Consider the following 22,245-nt stretch of genomic DNA (forward strand, 5'->3'; position numbering starts at 1 on the left):
GTTCCGAAAAAGACCCAAATATATCCTATTCATACGCCTATTCATTATTTTTCTCACGTGAATAGGGTAAAAAAAATTAACCTTTAGATATCACCATGAAAATTACTGAGTTGATTACTTATATCAAGACAAACAAAAAATTTATTACAAGTTTTTTAAAATTGTTTGTTAACATGGACAAACGGTGCATAATCTAATTACAGATGTGCTAATTTGCATAAATACCACAACAGGTCTAAACATTGGGTATAGCCAGGTGAAAATGTCTTGTTGAATCTTGTTGACAAATAACAGTAAAATACTTTATGTTAAGGTCTGAATGGAACCCATTTAGACTACCCATGAGCATTAATACATAGAGGCAGGAAGAAGTACTTTAGAAACCAGCCTTTATTAATTATTATTGCAGAGATTGGGTTTGGGGCTGGGTCTGTGGGACTGTTTCTGGGGATTTACTTTTTATTTTACTTACCTTTTGTCTTCTGCATTCTCCTTACCATTGTCTCCTGTTCTTGCCTCAGATTCGTCCCCCAGAAACAGTCCCACGGACCCATCCCCAAACCCAATCTCTTAAAAATTAATAAAGGCTGGTTTAAAGGACTTCTTCCTGCCTCTATGTATTAATGCTCATGGGTAGTCTAAATGGGTTCCATTCAGACCTTAACATAAAGTATTTTACTGTTATTTGTCAACAAGATTCAACAAGACATTTTCACCTGGCTATACCCAATGTTTAGACCTGTTGTGGTATTTATGCAAATTAGCACATCTGTAATTAGATTATGCACCGTTTGTCCATGTTAACAAACAATTTTAAAAAACTTGTAATACATTTTTTGTTTGTCTTGACATAAGTAATCAACTCAGTAATTTTCATGGTGATATCTAAAGGTTAATTTTTTTACCCTATTCACATGAGAAAAATAATGAATAGGCGTATGAATAGGATATATTTGGGTCTTTTTCGGAACTTTCCCCTAATGGGATTCTTCGGGGCTTTTTTTTCCTTACTCAGGACATATTGAGGATACAAAATCAGTTGAGTTTGATTCTGTTGCAATTTGTTCACCCTTTTTTCCTAAAACGCCTGGACTAGAAGTAGGCCTACTGATTAAAAAGATCAAAAAGACGATCTCCATAAAAAGATACAGAATCAATTTGATTCAACATGATTCATGCAATTAATGTGTGATAGAGTGTTTGATTGAAATGAAATGGTCATATGTCTGAGGTGTCATTCTGTGAGTGTCCAGTAGGGGGAGACCTGGCCTGGGTTGCGGGCGGGTAGTAAATGACGTGCCTCACCTCACCTGTGCTGCTGACTGACTGAGTAGGCTACTGCGTTTTAGACAACACAACTCCACGCGTTGAGGATAGCACTGGGTTTTTGTCTCTTTTTCCAGGTATGTAAAGTGAAATTATTCTAATTTGTTGTGAGTTTACATCGTATATTTGCGAAAGTTTTATTTTTGTGTTTGTATAGCCTATCGGAAAACACAACTAATATACAAGGCGACGTTTTTAACTGTGCCAATCGTCATGTCCGACAACTAGGCTACTAACCACGAGGAAAGCGTGGATGAAGCTGTTCGCTGGCAGTGTTATTGTTAGTTTCCGATTATAATCAAGTGTATCAACTCAATATATTGTTTACAATGGTTAATATTAAGATAAATGCACGTGTTGAGTGTATGATGTTTCATATTGAACTTGCTTTTTGTGTTGTACATTGTTCATTTTCTGATTAATAATAGCAAAATGAAATGGTTTATCAGATGGGAGTTAACTTTCCAAGTGTTTGTTTCATGCATTTTTGTGTTAAAGAATTCTAGTTCATAAAAGGAGACTGTTGAAAGTGTAGGCCTACTGATACCAGAGGATAAATTAAAGGATTTATTAATTGTTGATACATTTCTGTTACAGGTACAAAATACAGTCAAACGTATACACAGTATGAATAAATAGTTCACTTAAAAATGAAAATTCTGTCATTTAGCCTACTCACCCTCAAGTTGTTTCAAACCTGTATGAATTTCTTTCTTCAGTTGAACACAAAAGAAGATACTTTGAAGGATGTTGGTAACCTTAAAAAGCCCTCATTATCTGTTCCGGACAGTAGGTGGGACTGTCCATAGACATAATAAATAGGCTACATAAGGCTAGATTTACTAACAGCTTGCGCCATTGCAAATCCTGTTTTGGCGTAAAAAAAAATACCGTCAGGATTTACTAAAAGGCGTGGACAGGGTTATTTTGCGGCTGACATTTTTAGGAGTTTCTTTCTTCATCTTGTTAATGGCCAGACGCTAATTTGCACTGCACTTGGTAGATTCCGTTGGTCATTATGCAAATTATACTGCTGAGTCTGTTTTTATTTATTTTTTATTTGCGTGTCGTCAGTAGATCACGTGCAGAACCAATTCTAATGGGATTGCGCTCTCACGCTAATTTGCCCTGTTTAGTAAATCTGGCCCCTAGACACCTATATGCCTATGGGATTTTCAGTCTGCAGGTTTCAATAAACCGTTTCAAAGCACTGATAAGGCAAAGTTTTATATCCATAAATGTAAATATACAAAAAGTAAACCCCGCTTTGAATTTGTATCTAAATACAAACTCAATGGCTATTAATTAAAGGTACAATCTGTAATTTATTAGCCCCCAGAGGTCACATTTTCATAATAACGAAGACGAAACTTGATGACGCTATAAAGAAGTGGAGCGATGGGAGATGTCGTTTTCACAATCCAGAGATGTATGAAATTCATAAATCATTAAAATTATATATCATCTAATAAGTTAGTTTTTGTATTACCTTGTACAGTTGATCACTACTTTGTCTTCGTAATGAATTAGGCTAGCTGCAAGGAACGTGAAATGTAATGCTATGTTAGCCTGTTACTGATATGTGACTATTTGTCAAATGTTTTTGCGGGTTAATGCTGTGCAGTTTTACAAGTTTAAAACAGTTGTACTAAAAGTACATTTGAACAAACCCACAGTATTTGCAAGTAATGGCTAAATATTTTTGTGCAACACACAGGCTATTTAATTTCACTGCCATAGACTTGGTCACCAGACTTGATAAAGCGTTACTAAAGTACAAACAAAGTGTATAACTTATAAACAAAAAATATAACTGTATGTGTACAATAAATAATATATATTTGCTTACCTGTCTATTAAAACACATGCGAGAGCAGTCTCTGTCGACAGATCAAGTCCAAGTTTGTCGCGAAGCTCTCTCCATCTCGAAAACACCACGCCGTTATTGATTCTTGTTTTATTTCTGTTTTCCCCTGCTTGCCTCAGTTGATCTACGTTTACGTTTTTTTGGATTTTCTGTACTCGCCAGTCGTCAATCAATAATCTTGAACCATGATGTCAGTCACAACAGCGGCGTGTGAGAGATTGTATCATAGATATGTATACATAGATCCCTCATTAGCGGCTTACGTATATGCCCTAATCAGGATAGCCATAACTTGTTTATTGTTTGAAAGATTCTTTATGTTATAGTGCTGTCAAAATTCACGCGTTAACGCATGCGATACATTTTTACAGTTTATCGCGTTAAAAATATTTAACGCAATTAATGCATCATCCGTTTTTTTTACCCGTCATCCTTGGGCTAGCGTTACATTATATGACTACGCTCTTATTCATGCAAATAAATTAGAGCATAAATAAATTATTTGCATAAACACAATAACTTTTTGTGCATTTTGACAGGGCAAGTAAAAATCTGAACTGGTCTGACTGGGCCAATAGAACAAATTGAGCTCTGATATTGAAGGCCACAGGTGACTGTGACATTTAATAGACCTTATGCGCCAGAGAAACGAGGGCGCCCCAATCTTTAGAATATTGTCTTTGAACTTCGGTTTTTGCGGTCGTTCAGTTGTGACCAGGGGGGCAGGGTTTCATAAAATATTGAAGCTTCCCCGGGCGCCGCCATTGATTAGCGGACCATCACCTGCTGTTAGCATTCCATTGACTCCCATTCATTTTGGCATCACTTTGATAGTGAATAACTTTACATCTGAGGCGTTTAAAGACTCCATTTGTCCATTATTTATTTCTAAAGAAACACGAAAATGTATAAAAGGCTCCATTACCTTGTATCTTACGTTATGGCCCCGTATGATTGCGTCATAACCACGTGACTCTCTGTCGCACAGTAGAGAAATTACCGTATGGACAGGAGGAGAAGCTTGCGCGCAATCGGGGGGACGTGGAGGCAAAATGACAAAGTAATTAATCATAATACTTAGCAAAAGTTGCTCCTGCTCCTAGCTCATGGACACATCCTACTCACACTCTCCGTCTCTGCAAGTTTCGGAAGGGAATGATTCAGATTTCGCTTGGCACAGCTACTAGAAGACAGACGGGTTGCTCGCGTCACATCTACGTCGTCAAGCTCAGTTTGAGTCTGCGCAGTACGCTCGACCCCCAGGAAGTGAGAGCTTCTAATTGACTTCACTTTTCTCCGTTGAAACCTATGGGGTCGCTGTGTCCGGTTTATATACTGTCTATGGTTGTGACCGACCTCAGTTGTGGGTAATGTGAGTGGAAGAGAGATCTGTTCATTCACTCCCCCACTTACACGGTACTGAGACTCGAACGCGCGATCTTCGCGTTATAAATCCAAGTTAGGTGCGATTAATAACAGAAAAATGTGTGATTAATTAGTAAAAAAAAAAGTTTTGTTATCATTTACCCTCAAGTTGTTGAACACAACCTTTTTCAGTTGAACACAAAAGAAGATATTTTGAAGAATGTTGGTAATCAAACAATTGACGGTAGCCATTGACTTCCATAGGAAAAAAAAAACTATGAAAGTCAGTGGCTACCGTCACCTGTGTGGTTACCAACATTTTTTTTTTAAGTATGTTTTTTTAATGTTCAACAGGAAAGAAACTTGTACAGGTTTAGAACAACATGAGGGTGAGGAAATAATGCATTTTTATTTTTGGGTGAACTAATACCTTTAACTCTTTTCACGCTCCGTCTTTTTCTAACTCTTGATATTTCTCTCAGCATTATAAAGGAGTGTTTAAGTCTGTGGTCGTAGGGTGAACTGTACTGTAGGTGGCGCCACTGTCTACTGGAAGACAAAGCCTAGTTTATCAAGAAAAACACATTTCCTTATACACGACAGACAGACAGACAGATAGATATTGCCACTTCTCTTAAAATCTTTTATTTCAATAAATACATGTCAAAATATTGAAGAAAGACAGAATTAAAGTAACTGTCTAGATGAAGAGTTCACATGTGGGAGTTCAGATCATCTGTGTCCATGAGTATGGAGATAGACAAAACACAGCTGGCCTTTACACTGATCTGAAATCAGCCCTGCAGAGACACCAACACATTCAATATTTGTGATTACACAGCAGAAAATAATTACAGGATACTAAGGGAGTCCTGCAATGTAGTAAAAATGTAGTATTTTTTATTTTTATACTTGATCTCATTCATCGATATTTTAGGCTGTCTTGGAGCCACTACATGACCAACTTACACATTACAACAAGGTTGCAGTCGGTTTATTCGTAGAATTACTTATTTCATGTTTATTGATTTTGAGCAGCTCAAACTAATGGAGAGCTCCTGATTATTTTAAAGCGCTCAGACTTTCTCTCACCACTGTACACCTATTTCACTAACATAAAAAAGCAAGCCATTTCAAATTCAAATAGTAGCAGGGCTTGATTTAACCATCTTAGTCTTAAATGTCACATTCTAACACTGAAGTCAGCTTCTGAAATACAATTTATGAAAAACTGACAATAAACATTCTAGAGGTCTCGGAAATGTACTCGTAATGCGTTTCTGAGATTGTGATCATAATGCAGAACAGCTTACAAAATCATTTTAAAGTGGAGATTTGTGAAAGGATGGAATTAATACAGCATAGTCTAAATTCTTCTGGGTTTTTGTTGTTTGCATGCTAAGCATTATTTAACTACCACGTTAGTCCCTCATAAATCATAACTGAACCCAGTAATACCTAGCCTATGTAAATCATTGCACATGGCTAAATAATTCATGACTTCTGTACTGTATTGATCTAAATGCTATATTTCTAATGAACTGCCAAACTAGCATTATAAACCCATCACAGAGTACTGAAATCTGAGGTTTGCATATTATTAGGCAGAAGTTGAATTGTGTATATAGTTGGTGCATAAGAATATAGCTAGTGCTTGAGGACCACGCTTCAGCCGGAGCACATGCTCATGTCAGTCGGCAGCTCCCGAACCAAAGCTGAGAATCCATTCTGATTCGGCTATGGCTTTATGAATGCTATCGCTAAAACTGCTCAGACATGCTTAGGTACTTGAACGCAGCAGCGGCATGAGCGGTCGACGGAGTCTTTCTCATTTGAATCTGAATTTGACTCGCTTTGTTCACACAAATTCGGTTTTGGTTTCAAATGGAAACTTTAGGAATGACACGTTTGATTTGTAGTCAATGTTTGGTGTATCTACATAATGATGTCAACACGAAACTCTCCTACTGAGTGAAAAGGGCCGTTCACACCAAGGATGACAACTGTAGCTTTAATACTGTCAAATTTTGATAAGCATTTTAATTCCACACCACAATGATAATGACACAGATCACTTTCAGAATGCTTTTTTTTTAAATACATAATTGCAGCTCACGCTTAGTAAAAACAACAACAACAGATTATCATCCGTTGGTGTGAATGCTAATACAGTTATTGTTATCTTTATAGTTGTTGTTCTTGGAGTGTACAGGCCTTAAGAGTGGAAAGACGACAAATAAAACCTAAAAAAAATTCTGTCATGACATTTACGCTTAAACCACTGACTTGTTCACTAATTCACTACATAGTGAATGTCACATAGTTCGCTACACACTCTTAAAAATGAAGGTTCCAAAAGGGGGGTTTCCATAGAACCACCATTTTGGGTTTCCCAAAAGAACCTTTCAGCGAACAGTTCTTCAAAGCCCAATTTTTTTATTTCTTTGTGGGAAGAGAGAACCTTTAGTTCAATGAAAATTTTCTATGGATTTTAAAGACTAATTTCCATTGAACTAAAGGTTCTTTTATAGTTGAAAAAAGTTCGCAAAAACATTCGATTTGTCATTCCGTGTCTGATCTTACCGTTCAGACTGTGGAAAACAAATCAAACTAGTTTTCAAACTAGATGTGAATGTGGTTTAGATGGGGTTTGTAAAACATCAGATCTCATGTGTTTTTTGCTGTTCGCACTACAAAAAACACCAAAAAAATCCATCAAATTGGTCTAAACAAAGCCTGACATTTTTGAGACCTGATATTGGACCACTGAACAACATGTCTGCTGAATCATGCTAACATCTGATCCCACAGTATGCATCAAAACACATATCGCCATCACTGAACAGACAATGATTATGAAGATGAAGAATGAGAAGATGAGGTTTCAGTCCTTCTCCAAAGGCATTTTAGCAGTCCACTCAGTGCTCAGCCTGTTATCCAGCGGACCTCACTGCTGACAGGGCAATTTGAGGCACTGAATTCGCATACAGCGCTGTGTGATCTGTCTGGAGGAGGCTGAATGTTCTAGTACAGCTCCTTATTGATGATAACCAACCCCTCCAAACTAGCCAGAAGGGAGTTAACACCATTGCGATGTGAATTTGTCAAAGATTTGTTCCGAAAGACCGTTATGCGATGTTCTGCTGTTGGGAATGATGATAATACACTGCCTGCAGGCTTTAATGCTATACGGTGTTGCATAGAACTGATTTCTATTTGTGCTTGTGGTACGTCTTTGATATAATCATCTTGTCATCCAAGACTGGAGACAGAGAAATGTCCTCCCTCTTCCCCATTTAGCACCATGATGAGATGTCTTCCATACAGCAAATACTCTATGATTTTTACGTGATGTGTATCTGCTGTGACATTGAGATCGGTGGGCGCAGCAAGCCCCTGAAAGCCGCGCGGGAGGAAAAACAGGCGTACGTTGGCCCCGCCTTTTGCAGGAGGAGGACACCTGACAGGAAGGCACATGGAGGCAGATGTCGGGGCACGCGTCCTCAAATGCGATTTATTTCCTGCATTGAGCGGGCGGGTGGGGTTATTGCTTTGAGGCTGTTTCCGGGACAGCTCTGGCTGCAGTGTCCGCGGTTAAGAGCGGGCTGCTCAGGGGGTTCGGGACGGGGTGTGAAAACAGGGCAGGAGCGGGTGCGAGCGTGGCTCTTGTGGCCGCCCGCGTGACAGATGAGCTCACTGACGGTGCCCAGAGGAGGCAGATGCTGCTGCCAGCGCTTCAGCCGATCCTCTTTGTATTTAATGGAGTACCAGGTGAGGAAGATGAACACGAAGCCCACAAACTTGAGGCTGGCGGCCAGGCCGAAGTAGACGAAGCGGAAGGAAGTGACGTCGTACTCCCAGCAAGAGCCGTGAACGCCGCAGTCCTGCTGCCAGAGCATACAGGTGGTGTCGATCACCGCCCCAAAGTAGATGGGCGTGGGAATGTAGGCTGTAGACATGGAAGAAGAGGGGAGTTTAAATTAAATAGGTTTTTCCTTGTGGATTCACTAAAGCTTTCAATTTTATGCTGTTTTTTTTTTTATTATTGAAATGTATAATGCTTAGTACTGAGCTGTAATTTAAGAAAAGTTTAGACTTGGAGGTGCTAGATGAACAGCTCTGCTGCAGGGATAAACAAGGCTGATGGATTTCATGACAAAGTTAACATTGAAATCTTAGCGTTCCTTGAAAAAATGAATCATTTTGACTTACCCAGAGTTCTTAGCAGCACAAACTGCATTCCTAAAGCAAACGGTCTTTCTTGCTCTTCTACTGACCTGCAACAGAAAATGATTTTTATTCTGTCATGTACTCTTAATTGCATAGTGTTATATTCAAATCCCTTATGTATAGATTACTATAGTATTAACTATAAATTATGCATAATTACATTCCTAAATCTGTAGTAAGTACAAAATAAAATGTATCAGTTTCCATGAAAGTATTAAGCAGGACAACCATTTTCAATATTGATAAGAAATATTTCTTGAGCAGCAAATCAGAATATTAGAATTAATTCTGAAGGATCATGTGACTGAAGTAATTATGCTAAAAGATTTGACATCCCTGAAATAAAGTACAATTTTAAAATTAAAGTAGAAAACCATTTTTTTTGATCAAATAAAAGCCTTGGTGAGCATAAGAGACTACTTTCTTTCTCAGACAGTTGAATAATATATATTTAAACATATCAAAAAGTGCCCAAATGATTTCTATTTCTTTAGTAACTATATACAATAGTTACTGTTTCCTACCTGAGAGTGACGATAATGGCGGAGGGCTGTGCACAAGCTGTGATGAGTGTAACGATGAAGAGGAAGATGAGGAAGGGGATGAGCGTGTTGCAGGTGCGATCACACTTCCCTGACACGGCAAACCCGTTCTCGTTCAGGTAGGTCTTCACTATGACCAGCTGCAGCTGGTTGCCCTGGCCGCTGGTGGGAGGGGTGATGACCTGTCTGCTCTGCACGCATGCACAGTCCGTGTAGTTTCTGATCTACATTCAAAAAAAAAACACCACACGAGATTTACCTAAGTACATCATCATCATCTTTGTTGATCTGGAACAACATTCCAATCAACTAATCAGATTTGAGGGACAAGTTTACAGTTTATGTCAAGTTTAGACTTACAACCAGGATAAGGTGCTTCTACATCAGTGTTATTCACCAATCATTTCCCTCTGATTTTAGGGGTATGGGTAGGACAACATTTTCAGTCAGAAATGTTGATCCATGAACTTGTCTTATTTGGCAAAATCATGGTGACCACGACATTACCACAGATATTTATTTCTGAGATTACTCAAGGAAACCAATGTTAAACACCTTCATTTCACAAATATAATAATAATAATTTAAAATTCAAACACTGAATCCACAATTTAAAAGGTTTTTTTATGCATTAAAATTGCACATGCTAACACCAACTTAGCTTTCAAATCTGTTTTTTTTTAATACAATGTTTTTTTTACTTACATTTAAAAGATTTTTTATGTGCATTACAACGCTATATTTTGTATTATATTACCTTTGCATCAAATTAAAAAAAACTAGTTGGTGTTTCTAATACAGTAGCTGTCGGAGTGACGGACAAATTGACGTCTTTCTCTCTTCTGACTGCCGTTATCAATCTCTCTATTTTTCCCCTCTTTTTGAAAGTTGTGAAAACACTGTTATGGAGGTTTTTTTTGCTATTTGAGCAAACGGGAACACAAAAAAATATTGAATGTAGTCTCTCATTCACCACTATAGAAGTTTAGCCAACTATGATGACTTTTCGCTTCTGAGAAACCCGGAAATGTGAAAAGGGTCCATAAAAGGGACGCTGTATCAATGATCCAGATCAAGAGGCAAGGATAATGAGATAAGATATTTACATGTTTATAGAAATCGCTGCAATGGAAAACTACAGAACATCTGAAGTAGATGAACTAGACTGAACTAGAATAGATGATTAAGATTTATTATCAATGTTTGTGGTTTTAAATCTTGACCTAAAAAGGTTTGTGCTGTCCTTAAAATACAGACCACCTCCAGAAAGACATGAAGTCTGGCTCACCCCAGTGCTGTCATTGCCAACCGTGCTGCATCCCGCCAGACAGGGGTTGAAATATGTGATGCCATCGGAGCCACAAACAGGAGCATACTCGTTGATCCGACAGCCACAGTTCACATTACAGCCTCCCGTCAGGTTTCTATGGGTCAGAGTCAGTGTCGGCCTGAAGAAAAACAAGCAGAGGACGGACAGAGCTGTTAGTTTGGGAATAAAATGCATAATATTAGCTGCTGTAGGCAATGTTTGGAATAACGTACAACACAACACCTTGTGTTCTGAGAAATCACACTCGTCTCTGTGACAACCCTAGGCATTGTAGTCATGCATAAGCCAATGATAGAATGTATAAACTATGCATATATATATATATATATATATATATATATATATATATATATATATAGAGAGAGAGAGAGAGAGAGAGAGAGAGAGAGAGAGAGAGAGAGAGAGAGAGAGAGAGAGAGAGAGAGTGAGAAGGAAAGAGACAGACAGTTAAATAAATAGAGATACTGTATAAACAGTTATTTTAATGCTGTGGGAATGTCAGGCAAATTCAAACAGCTCTTTCCCACATTAAACACAGCAACAGCTCTGGTTGACTTTACATTATCCTCACAGATCTACAGCAGAATGAGGGGATGAATCATGGCATAACACAGCCAGCAGGATGGACGGAATGGAATCCAGTCTTTAAACACTAAATGAGACGGACCTCTCTGCGCCAAAACTAGACACCATAATAGTCAGCTCTCATCCGTACAGGATTTAAAGGGATAACATGGTGCTTTTGTTTGTCATTTTAAAGCTTGGCAGCTCAGATCCTCTTTCATTTTATATTAAATGGCTAAGTATGGCCAGTTCTTCTACATTTTGTGTTCCATAGAAGAAAGAAAGTCATATAGGTTTAAAATGACATTGACATAGACATGAGTTAATTAAATATATGGGAAAATGATTCCTTTAAGCTTCAGTTAACGGAGGCAGTTTTCTCGTCAAGGTCACCCGAGCTGAGGTAGCTGTGCTTAATAAATGAATAAATAAGCACTTCTGAATGTGCATGTGTGTCTCCTTTAACCATAGGAAATACTGTCACTTTGAGAAAGGCTAACCTTGAGAAGATTAGCGAAAAGAAACACAAAGTGTTTGGACGGATGAATGTGAGCGTTGACTTTGTATTTCTACACCTGTGTCTCACAGAGCAGCTCTATCTATTGAAAGAGCCTCACACTTTAGTGCCATGTGTTCCTCAAACCCGCTAGTCAGGGCCGTGCAAACCCACTGCAGACTTCAGCCCTAGAAACCAACTCGTGTCACTCAATAGAGCCTTGTAAGGTGGACGAAAGGAAATAGACAATGGACCTCATAGAGCATATCATATCATATCGTTTGCTTAGTTAAAAGAAATGAATAAAACAAAATGTGACAGACAGATTTTAAGGAGGGAAAAAGTTGTGTAGGATTTGTTGGCTGAAAAAAATTATTTTCAGGCCATAAGTGTAGACATATGTAAGGGCATTGAAATGTGCAATGATGCAAGAAACTGCCCTTGCACCTGCTGTTCAGCATATGCCTCTTACATTGTTTATAGTATTTTAATGTTTGTAAAACCCCAATATAACTGAAACCACAAAACATAAATCGGATACCCATATCCATGCAGTATACCTCAACCTTACACTGAACGGCTTTAATGCCTGTGCCTTCACTTACCCTGTGGTATAAGGGATATTGATGCCACCCAGGTTTATGCTCTCACAGCCCACGATGAAGAGGGTAGAGAAGCACAGAAGAGAAACCCCACTGCAGATCATGGCCAGCTTGGCCGACTCGCGAGCTCCAAGCTTAAGTTTCTTTATGATGTAGCCGCCCAGTACAATGCCCACGCCTGCACTGGGCACAATAATGACCCCTGAAAGAAAGAGAAGAGAGATCAGTCGTAATGCTTGTCCAGAAAGCCACATATCACAATAAATATCACACTTGAATGAACACATCAATATGTCCACATTTATCAGAACAGAAGTCTTAAAGGCACAGTATATATAGTAAAAATATTTTAAAGCGTAATTTATTCCGGTGATGGCAAAGCTGAATTTTCAGTATCATTACTCCAGTCACATGATCCTTCAGAACTCATTCTAATATGCAGATTTGGTGCTCAAGAAACATTTGATTATTTCTTATCAATGTTGAAAACATTTGTGCTGCTTCTTTTTGTGTAAACCATGACATTTTTTTGTATATAATTTTTTTCTAACATTATTAAAGTCTTTACTGTCACTTATGACGCCAAACTTTTGAACAGTAGTGTGTATATATCATATTTTGGGTGGAATAAACATTATAAATGGAGAAGACAAAAAAAAAAAATCTTCATAAGTAGAGAAGCAAAATGTGACAATGCAACAAAGGAATGTCAACATTTCTATTGGTGGAAGTTGACACAAAGACCTGAAGGAATGTGAACATCCTGAGCAGGGTTCACAGGACCATCATGAAAAAGAACAAAAATGCTCACAACACTACTATCACGTGGCTGTACATTTTAGACTGAAGACTGAAGCAGAGAAAAAACCCTGAGTGACTAAGAACCAAAGATAGACATCACAGGCTGGCAGAATAACAGTGAGGCAGAGCAGCTTCCATCAGCGTGGCACACGTGCTGGCATCACAGCTTGGGATTTGAAAGTCAAAGCTGACTGCTGGCAGTCTGAGGTCACTGTGTAAATCCATTGGGTGGGCAAGGCAAGCACATGCCTGCTATCAGCACGGTCAAGAGAGAGCTCCTCATAAAAGCTCTTATATAATGGCAAAAGAGAGTGTATTTGATCATGTTCTTGCTGAAAGAATGAAAATTAACATCTTTTTTTTTATTACATATTATATTACAGAAGCTAAAAATGGTCAAGTTAAAACATGTTGATTTCAGTTAGTAAGTAAACAGCTTAGCTTAAGCTTAGTATAGCGCTACCTGAAAAGTTCTTAAATATTAGCTATTTATATATTCCTTAGCTAACGGTTTAAAGTCGGCGTGAAACGATTTTGTCCATCGTGCATTGATTGGATCGTTGGATCATTGTGGTTTGCTATTGGTCGATCTCATGTGAGTGACAGGTTGACCAGCCTTCGCTCCAGTAAACGCCATCACAAAAGAAAAGAGATGTCACTGCATGAGGAGGGAAAGTTAGTTTGATTAAAGATTGCGATGGCACATTTATTAAAAAAACAAACAATGATGTGCACAGATAAATCATATATAGAAAAAATGCTGCAATATTCCATAAAAAAAAAAAAGAATTGTCAAATTTTATTTCACGGTGACTTTAACCTACTATCTTAGCATAGTGATAACAGATAAAACACTGCACTGGTAAAAATCTCAAATGGTATATAATGGTATTTATATAAAAACGGTCAGAATGCACAGCTACTTTTGAAAGGTTTTCAATGAATACATTTCCCAGATGGTGTAGATGCGACATCAGGTGCTAACTGGATGGTGCTAACCAGATAAACCTTGACCTCAAAGCTAAACCAGCGGGGCTTTACTTGATCAGCCAGCTTCATCAGGAAGTACACCGGCTAACCAGCATAAACAAGCATGAAAACCCATGCCACTCAGCTTCAAGCTGATTAGACCTAACTTCATTACACTCCAACATGTTCGTACACCCACACATGGATAAACACACATACCCTTCCAACCTGACAAGGTGGTAAAAACACCTATTCACGAGACAACCACGGCTGTGTGAAGCCAATACAACGTTCCCTTTGGGCTATATTTAGCCAGGAGTGCGTCAGGAACACCTCCCTATCATGAGAGAAGAAGAAACAAGCACTATTCACACAAACCCTCGAGCAAGCGAAAGTTTGAGAGGATGTCCTGGGAGACTGCGTGCACAGCTGGCATAGAGCTGCGTGTGTATGTTGAGGAGGAGGGGAGCGTGGTGGACATGCACAACAATTCCTGTAGGCCACAAGCTGGAGCAAAGCAGGGTGTTAATGACCACAGCCTACTGACAGATCCCTCTTGCACGCACACACACACACTCTCTCTCACATCGCTGTCATTAGTGCCGTCTGAGGTCATGTGGATTTGAAGGCACAGGCTGTCCAATATCAACCCCATACTCTTAAATAGGGCACTATTTGAGGGGACGGCCATTTGTAGTGGTGTCCGAAACCATAGCGGATCGAGTGCACTCGTTCAATCCCACAATGCACAGCGATAACGAGTGTACAAACAATATATGCTCAACGGCTAGAAAATACCATAATGCACTATAAGAGTCACATGCCGAATTAATTCCTACATGTGACCAGAAGATGGCGTTTGCAGCTGAATCATACATCCATCCATTTTCTAAACAGCTGGTCTAATGTGGCCACATAATAAATTACTTTTCAATTGATCGTTAAATTGTTTAAATCAATGTTTATACAGAGTTTTACATGACAATCAAAGATACTATATATTGTTCAATCTTCGATGAAAATGATTGGACTGAAAGACTATCCTAGTATTCAGACTCTGTATGAGCAATGCACATTAAATGAGGCAAAAAGGATTTTAAGGATTTCATGTACTCTACCACTTTTATGAACTCTTACCGTCTGGAAGAAGGTACAGAACTCTCCGTTATAAACGGAATAGGTTCAAAAACTCTTTTGTACCGGTATCAATTAGACTGTTGACCATGAATTAGTGACGTCTATTTATTTTTATGTGTATGAATATTTTGTGTCATTTTTAATGTCTCAGGTTTTGGCGAAATGCTGGCTATGTCCATTACAAATTTCCCTATCAGGGACAATAAAGTATATTTCATGACAGAGTAATAATTTCATTACTAATGGAGCTTCCAGTAGTTAAGTTTCAAATGATCATTAAACAGCAAGCACAAACTATGCAAAAGCAGCAGCCTTTCCGGAACACTCAGTTTCCAAAGTCACACACTCATTTTTATTCACTCCCTCAAGTGAACAACATTAGTGGAGTAATGTATGGAATAGTGAATGAGGGTATAGGGGGCGATTTCGGACAGAGCCACAGTGAGATGCATTTTTTTTTTAACATCAAGCCACTGTTTTAGTGTTAATTTCAATAAAGAATACTTCAACAAAAAAAGTTTGTTGACAACCTTTTTTCAATATCTAACGACGAAACGATGACAAGGCGACACCAATGTCATTAAATGATAATGGGGACTATTTCAACATGCAATATAAAAAAAAAAGCAAAAAAAAAAAGAGACTAAAATGTACTTTAATAAAACAAAAACTTGTTGAAAAATAGGAGACAAAATATTCCAGACTGTTTTAAACAAGCCTCTACAAGCTTTCATGCTTGGGGTTGCCAGATGTCAAGAGTTTAAATCCCCTAATCGGAACTTTTCTCTTAAAAAAGGATCAATTTTTCTACTCTCTCTAAACCACGGAAGATGTGTCGATGATCTGAGACACCGATAAACAAGTAAGCTACAGTTTAAGCTACTCCATTAAAATAATTTGCTCAAATGAAAGTGTAATACAGTCTAGTCTGTGTTCCTTCACAAGCCGCTTGTGCTGTCTGCTGTGACTAAATTTGCAACCAAACCTTCTGTGATGAACTGTAATAAATCCAAAAATGGATCTTGACTATATTGTTTGCGAATGTGGTTGCTGAATAAATGCACTTACATAATCTCTGTGTGGCAATATAAAGTCTTTTTTGCTGTTGTTTTAATAGAAAAACATTGTAATTTGGAATTACTATTGGGAATTACAATTCAGATTGTGAGAGAAGTTTCTTGTTTTACCAGCTTTCATGATGTAGAGAGTGTGTTAACTTATATGATAAACAGCCTATAATAAATCAGTACACTAGATGAGGTAAAATAAACCATGCAAAAGAGTTGACATTTTCTTAATTTGTGTTTATAAGTGAAAGTGCAAAAATTCTGATATGTTCAAATAAAAATCACTGCAATTATAATTTTGAGCAAAATAAAAGTGATTATCAATTTAACAGTTTTCACTGACTAAGGGTATGTTTACACATCAACGATGTACTAAAAACAGAAAAGTTTTCCGTACAGACGACAAAGTTGTCAAAAAGATTCCCGTTCACACTTATCCGCAAAATCGACTAAAAACGCTGTTTTATGCATGCAAGGCCAGTAGATGGCGATGCCACTTTGAAAATAAACACTACTTGCCAAAATACGCATGCGAATGACGTCACCGTTTTCACAAATTCACGTTTTTGTAGTTTAAATGGAGACGATAACGAAGGTATCGTTTTCAAAAACTTGCACTTTAAAACTCATTTTTGTTTGTGTTTTCAGGCCCCCAAAATGCTAGTCTGACGTAGTCAGACTTCGTACTTCCGTTCAATTTCAGTTCGCTTCTGTACTCAGTCTGAGACAGCGACCTATTCCTCCGGCCTCAAAACAGCCGGCCAATCAACGAACAGAGGGCGGGCTGAGAGCCGTGACGTAGACGCTGATTGTACTGTGGATGCGTAGATTCACTTCACATAATCTGCAAAAGTCGTTCACTGCCATGTTCACTCCGGTATTTCGCTTGATGGTTTTGTTTTCGCATCATACATGTAGTTAGCATACATGGAAGTTAGATGCGGCTGAGCCTGCGCATAACACGTCATAACCAAACGTTATGTGATTGGCTTACGGGTAACCAATGATTTTAAACTTCAGACAAGCGCCCTTCAGACTGTGCTATTGACAATAAACAGTTGACCTTTTTTGCTTGTGAAATTTAACTGCAATTCCACTAATGTGTTTGCACCTTTATGGCCAATTAAATAAATGTTAATCATAGGATTATAGGAGATCTAGGAACAGTTGAATCATTCTTTGATTTATAGCACCTTAAATTCCTGTAATTAATTTGTAGGAAAGATGGAGAGTAAATGTAGTTCTGATGCTCCCTGGCCTCAGTTTTATAGTACACCATCTGTCTTCTGTCCGTCTCTAGTTTCTGCAGCTGCAGTCTTTTAGGGTGACGGGAATCTTGGCAGCCATAACTGAGGAAACAGCATAAAACGACAAACTGCTTGCATCTATTGATGTGTAAAACATCCAGGCCTTTGTGAAAGCTCTGACTTCAGCAGGCATATCAATCTGCTGTTACTATAGCACGGGTTTAAATCAGAGAACATGTTTTACTTTCTTCTGTTTGAAGGAGAGACCTTATCCATGAGGGACTGTTGGGATGTCATACATTTCTACCCAGTTTATCAGAGGTTAAGGCCTGACAGCTCTAGCCAACAATTTGTTTTCCTGTTATAATCTAAGAACACACAAGCATAGTTAAGAGTCAACATAGCGAGCATACCATTAATTCGTTTCTCTCCCTGTATCCTGGCAACAAGCTTAGGGCCACAATAATGACTCAAAATCAGAATTCTGCTAGTTTATATACAGACACTCACGGAGATGTTAATAGGGTTCCTAAGGCAAGGATCATTATTATTATTGCTCATATTTGAACAAAGCCATCATTTTTATTATTCATATTTGAACAAAAGCTTAACTAATAATGACAATTCTGTCATGACAACTTTCAGAGTGTCTGTCTGACAATATCAATATGTTTGGTCTTAGTGGAATAGATCTGCTACGCTGCTGTTGTTAATTGTTGCTGCAAAGCAAGTATGGGACTTGCTACTGCCAATACACACACACACACGACAAGTAAAACATTTTAAAAACACTACAAGAACAACTAGCATTGTGGTGTTGAGTTCGCATTTATTTCTGCTACAGAGCCCTATAAATTACATGTACAGTAGAAGCCAAAAGTGACGTCCGGCCTAGGAAAATCTTGACCCTTTATTCAAATTATTGCAAATTTATTAAAGCTTTTGAAAGCATATTGGGTAGTTGTGCTTGGAGTCAGTTCTTTTATTTGTAATAACGAAATGAAATCTGTAATTTTTAGCCATGCTGTCATACAAAGAAATTATGAACACATGCAAAAACAGAAGAGAACCAACAAAATATTAGCAACTGATTATGTTGTAATCAATGTATTTTTTTCATAGTAAAATTAAACCTGTAGCTGAAGTTTGCCTTTTTTTGCAAATCATTTTGTCAGATAAATACCTTAACCAAGTTTAATGTTTTGTTGTTCTCATACTTAAAAAAAAAATTAAAATATTGTAATATGTTGATGGTTTAATCAAACGTGTAAGGTCATTATAAACAAATACCCAAACCAATTCCCTCCGGGCTTCACTTTTACCCACTATACGAAGAGAGATTATTTTTCAAATTTCTATTTTTTTTTTTTATTTAGATACTTTGATACTTTAGTATATAATACTATATGAATATACATTAGAATTTATGTAGTAAATAAACTGGAACAAAGTAACAGTGACCCGTGCTGACAGAAGTGGATGGCCAGTCTCCAGTTACCTTATGAGAGAGCATCTGTGCTGAGATATTTGGACATATGCATGGCTGAAATGATCTTGAGTCTGAGATGAAGGGTAAGATGTTTTTGAGGGCTTATTTAGATGAGCAAGAACATAAAATAGTGAGAAAGGGATTTTATGGTATCTTGAAACCCAGTGATAAACGCTCAAAGAAGGTTTGTATAGCAGCTTTATATAGCAGCAATCAAATATGCCTCTATAAAATAAGTGAGAACAGCAGTGGAAAAAAAAATGTTTTCACACGTTATTTTTAACACATGTTCTTTAATGTGATGAACAGAGTGTGAATCATGTGAAATGTGTGATATGACAAGAAAGGAAACCATACGTAAAATAGTAAGGGAGAAAAAAAGGGAATATAGAATGAGAGATTTAATTACTTATATCCTGAAAACAGGATAGTCGTGTACCTGTGTATATGCTGGCATTGGAGGCAGGGATTCCAAACTGCGACTCGATGAACTTGGGGATGAAGGTGATGAAGGCAGTGACAATAGCGCTCTCGGCCGTGTAGGACAGACTCACAAATAGAAACGTCATGTTGCTGAGGATCCTTATGGCAGCCTTGGGGAGCTCTGTTCAATGAAATAAACAAAAAACAAAAACAGCATCAGCAACTATAAATACATTACCTGGCTATAGATTACATTAAAGGATTAGTTCACCCAAAAATGTCAATTACTCACCCCAAACCCTTAAGACAATTGTTCATCTTCGAGACACAAATGAAGATATTTTAATGTAATCTGAGAAATTTCTGTCCCTCCATTGACAGTCTACGCAACTACCATTTTGACGCTTCAAAAATTTCATAAAGAGACCGTAAATCTAGTCCATATGAATTTTCTGAATAGACACGATCGCTTTATATGATGAACAGGCTTTAATTCACATATAAACATTCATCAATGGACACACCAGATATGGTAAATAGACGTGCGGGAACCAATGTGGTTCATTCTCGTGTTACGCAGCACGTTTGAGCTTCTGCAAGAACCAATGAGGTTTGTTCTCGCACATCAAGGATGGTTGAGCTTCTGTTTATGTTCGCTGATTTTTATATTTTTTTATAAGTGTAAAAAACCTCAATTCAATCTGTTCATCGTTTAAAACGATTGACTGGATTCATATAAATTAATTTTAAGATCTCTTTATTAACTTTTTGAAGCGACATGAGGGTGAGTAATTGACAGTTTTTGTGTAAACTAACTCTGCATCGTTATTATAATTCAGGCCAATATCGATAAGATGATAATTATTTTCATGTTATGGTTGATAACCGTTAAAATGGCCACTATTACCAATAATAATATATAAATAATTTTTATATTTATATTAAAACATTTAAAATAAAACACTAAAGACTAAAAACAGTTAAGTGAATTTATTTAATTTATCATATAAAAGATACTCATAAAAAACTAATATAGGCTGATTCACAATATATTGGTTATCTATAAAACTGGTTATCAATAAAATAAAAAAAATAGCAGAGAGCAAGGTGATACATCAACACACAACCCTTAAGCTTATCAGTTGACCACTAAAAATGTGCTAATTTCTATAGACTTCATGAACTGCTTTTAGTCACGACGCAACATGCTTTCTTCAACCAGCTCTCAAAGCAGTCGTAATCCATACTAACAGATGATTACTGTCCTAACAGAGTAAAGACAGCTAAACCTAAACATGGTGTCTCCACAGCTCTTCTAAATTCAATCCGTTTAAATCCCATAGGTTTTAGCTAATGCTTCATCATGTCCAACAAAGCCAATTCTTTTAATTAGCAAGTTATCGCTGTAGCATTGTTTCCATGGTAACCGACTATAATCAAACTTTAATTTGCTTCCGAATGTTGAACTCTTAACCCCTCAAAGCATCTATGGGACTGACAGGAGAGACACAGGAGTTGGTACAAAGCAACCATATTAAATGCTTAAACCTACTAATGAACAAAACAGCGTGCCTGTCTGTCTCTACATCAAAGTCCCAGAAACTACTCTATCCTACTGTAAGCATTCCAGTTATGTTGAAAGCCTACTTGTGCAAACACTTGCAGGCCAGGGGGGAATGGAAGTGGGTTACAGTGGGTTTATAGAACAGGGCTTGTCTTGATTGTGGTCACTTGTGTGACTTTTTCAAAGCAGGATAAAAGTTCTGGTTATAGTTTAGACACAGTGTGACGAGAACAGCAATGAGATTTATATCACTCAATATACACAACTTTTCAAAAGTTTGGGGTCAGTAAGATTTTTTTAATGCTTTTGAAAGAAGTGTCTTATGTTCACCAAGACTGCATTTACTTGATAAAAAAGTTTTCTTACAATTAAAATTATTTTCTATTTGAATTTATTTTAAAATGTAATTTATTCCTGTAATGGCAAAGCTTAATTTTCAGCATCATTACTCCAGTCTTCAATGTCACATGATCCTTCAGAAATCATTCTAATATGCTGATTGGGTGCTCAAGAAACATTTCTTAATGTTAAAAAAGGTCAATATTTTTGTGGAAACTGATACCTTTTTTTTTTTTTTTAGGATTCTTTGATGAATACACAATAAAAAAATAACAGCATTTATTTGAAAATGTAATATTATGTAATATTATAAACGTCTTTACTGTCAATTATGATCATTTGAATAGATCCGTGCGGAATAAAAGTATTAATTAACTTACTGACTTTATTTGCTCTACTTTTCGTACAGTCAATATCCTTGTTTCTGAAGCCTTTGGTCATTTGTAATTCTCTATGGTGATATTTTGATGTATTGTGCCACTACAGTTGCTTGAATCAATGAAAATTCATAGTGTACTGTATATACAATGTGTGTGTACACAGTGTGTGTATATATATATATATATACATACATACATACATACCATACATACATACACACCAGTGCATAAAAGTGAAAGAAGGCAAAAAAAAAAAAAGCACATTATATCTTACATAATGCTGCTTTAAATCGTACAATTCCGACTTTATTTTTCTTAAATTACGTTATATTCACAACGTGACTTTAATTCGTATTTTATACATTAATCTCATTTAGTTACCCACTTTATTTATCATTGTAAGGCAGAAGCAGGTTTTTTATTGTCTATTAGATAAAGTTTCAGCAATATTTTTTCCTCAGCAGCTGCGGTTTGGTAATGAAAAGGACCATATTAGTGATGAGGGTG

General features: G+C 37.3%; 1 protein-coding gene across 2 annotated transcripts in view; it reads right to left on the reverse strand.

Moving 5' to 3' along the window:
• Positions 1 to 5,178: 5,178 nt before the first annotated feature.
• The window catches only part of slco5a1 (solute carrier organic anion transporter family member 5A1), a gene marked incomplete at its 5' end in the record, with an annotated part of 42,846 nt that continues 25,779 nt past the window's right edge, over positions 5,179 to 22,245 (reverse strand). For both annotated transcript variants that reach the window (XM_084398838.1, XM_084398839.1), the window contains 6 exons: positions 5,179 to 8,507; positions 8,771 to 8,835; positions 9,313 to 9,554; positions 10,619 to 10,778; positions 12,326 to 12,524; positions 19,472 to 19,636. In XM_084398838.1, the coding sequence (XP_084254964.1) occupies positions 8,062 to 8,507; positions 8,771 to 8,835; positions 9,313 to 9,554; positions 10,619 to 10,778; positions 12,326 to 12,524; positions 19,472 to 19,636 (1,277 nt within the window). In that variant the 3' untranslated portion in view covers positions 5,179 to 8,061. The remainder of the gene's footprint in view (positions 8,508 to 8,770; positions 8,836 to 9,312; positions 9,555 to 10,618; positions 10,779 to 12,325; positions 12,525 to 19,471; positions 19,637 to 22,245) is intronic.

The sequence above is a fragment of the Rutilus rutilus genome (genome assembly GCF_951802725.1).
Source record: "Rutilus rutilus genome assembly, chromosome: 24".
Classification (NCBI taxonomy): domain Eukaryota; kingdom Metazoa; phylum Chordata; class Actinopteri; order Cypriniformes; family Leuciscidae; genus Rutilus; species Rutilus rutilus.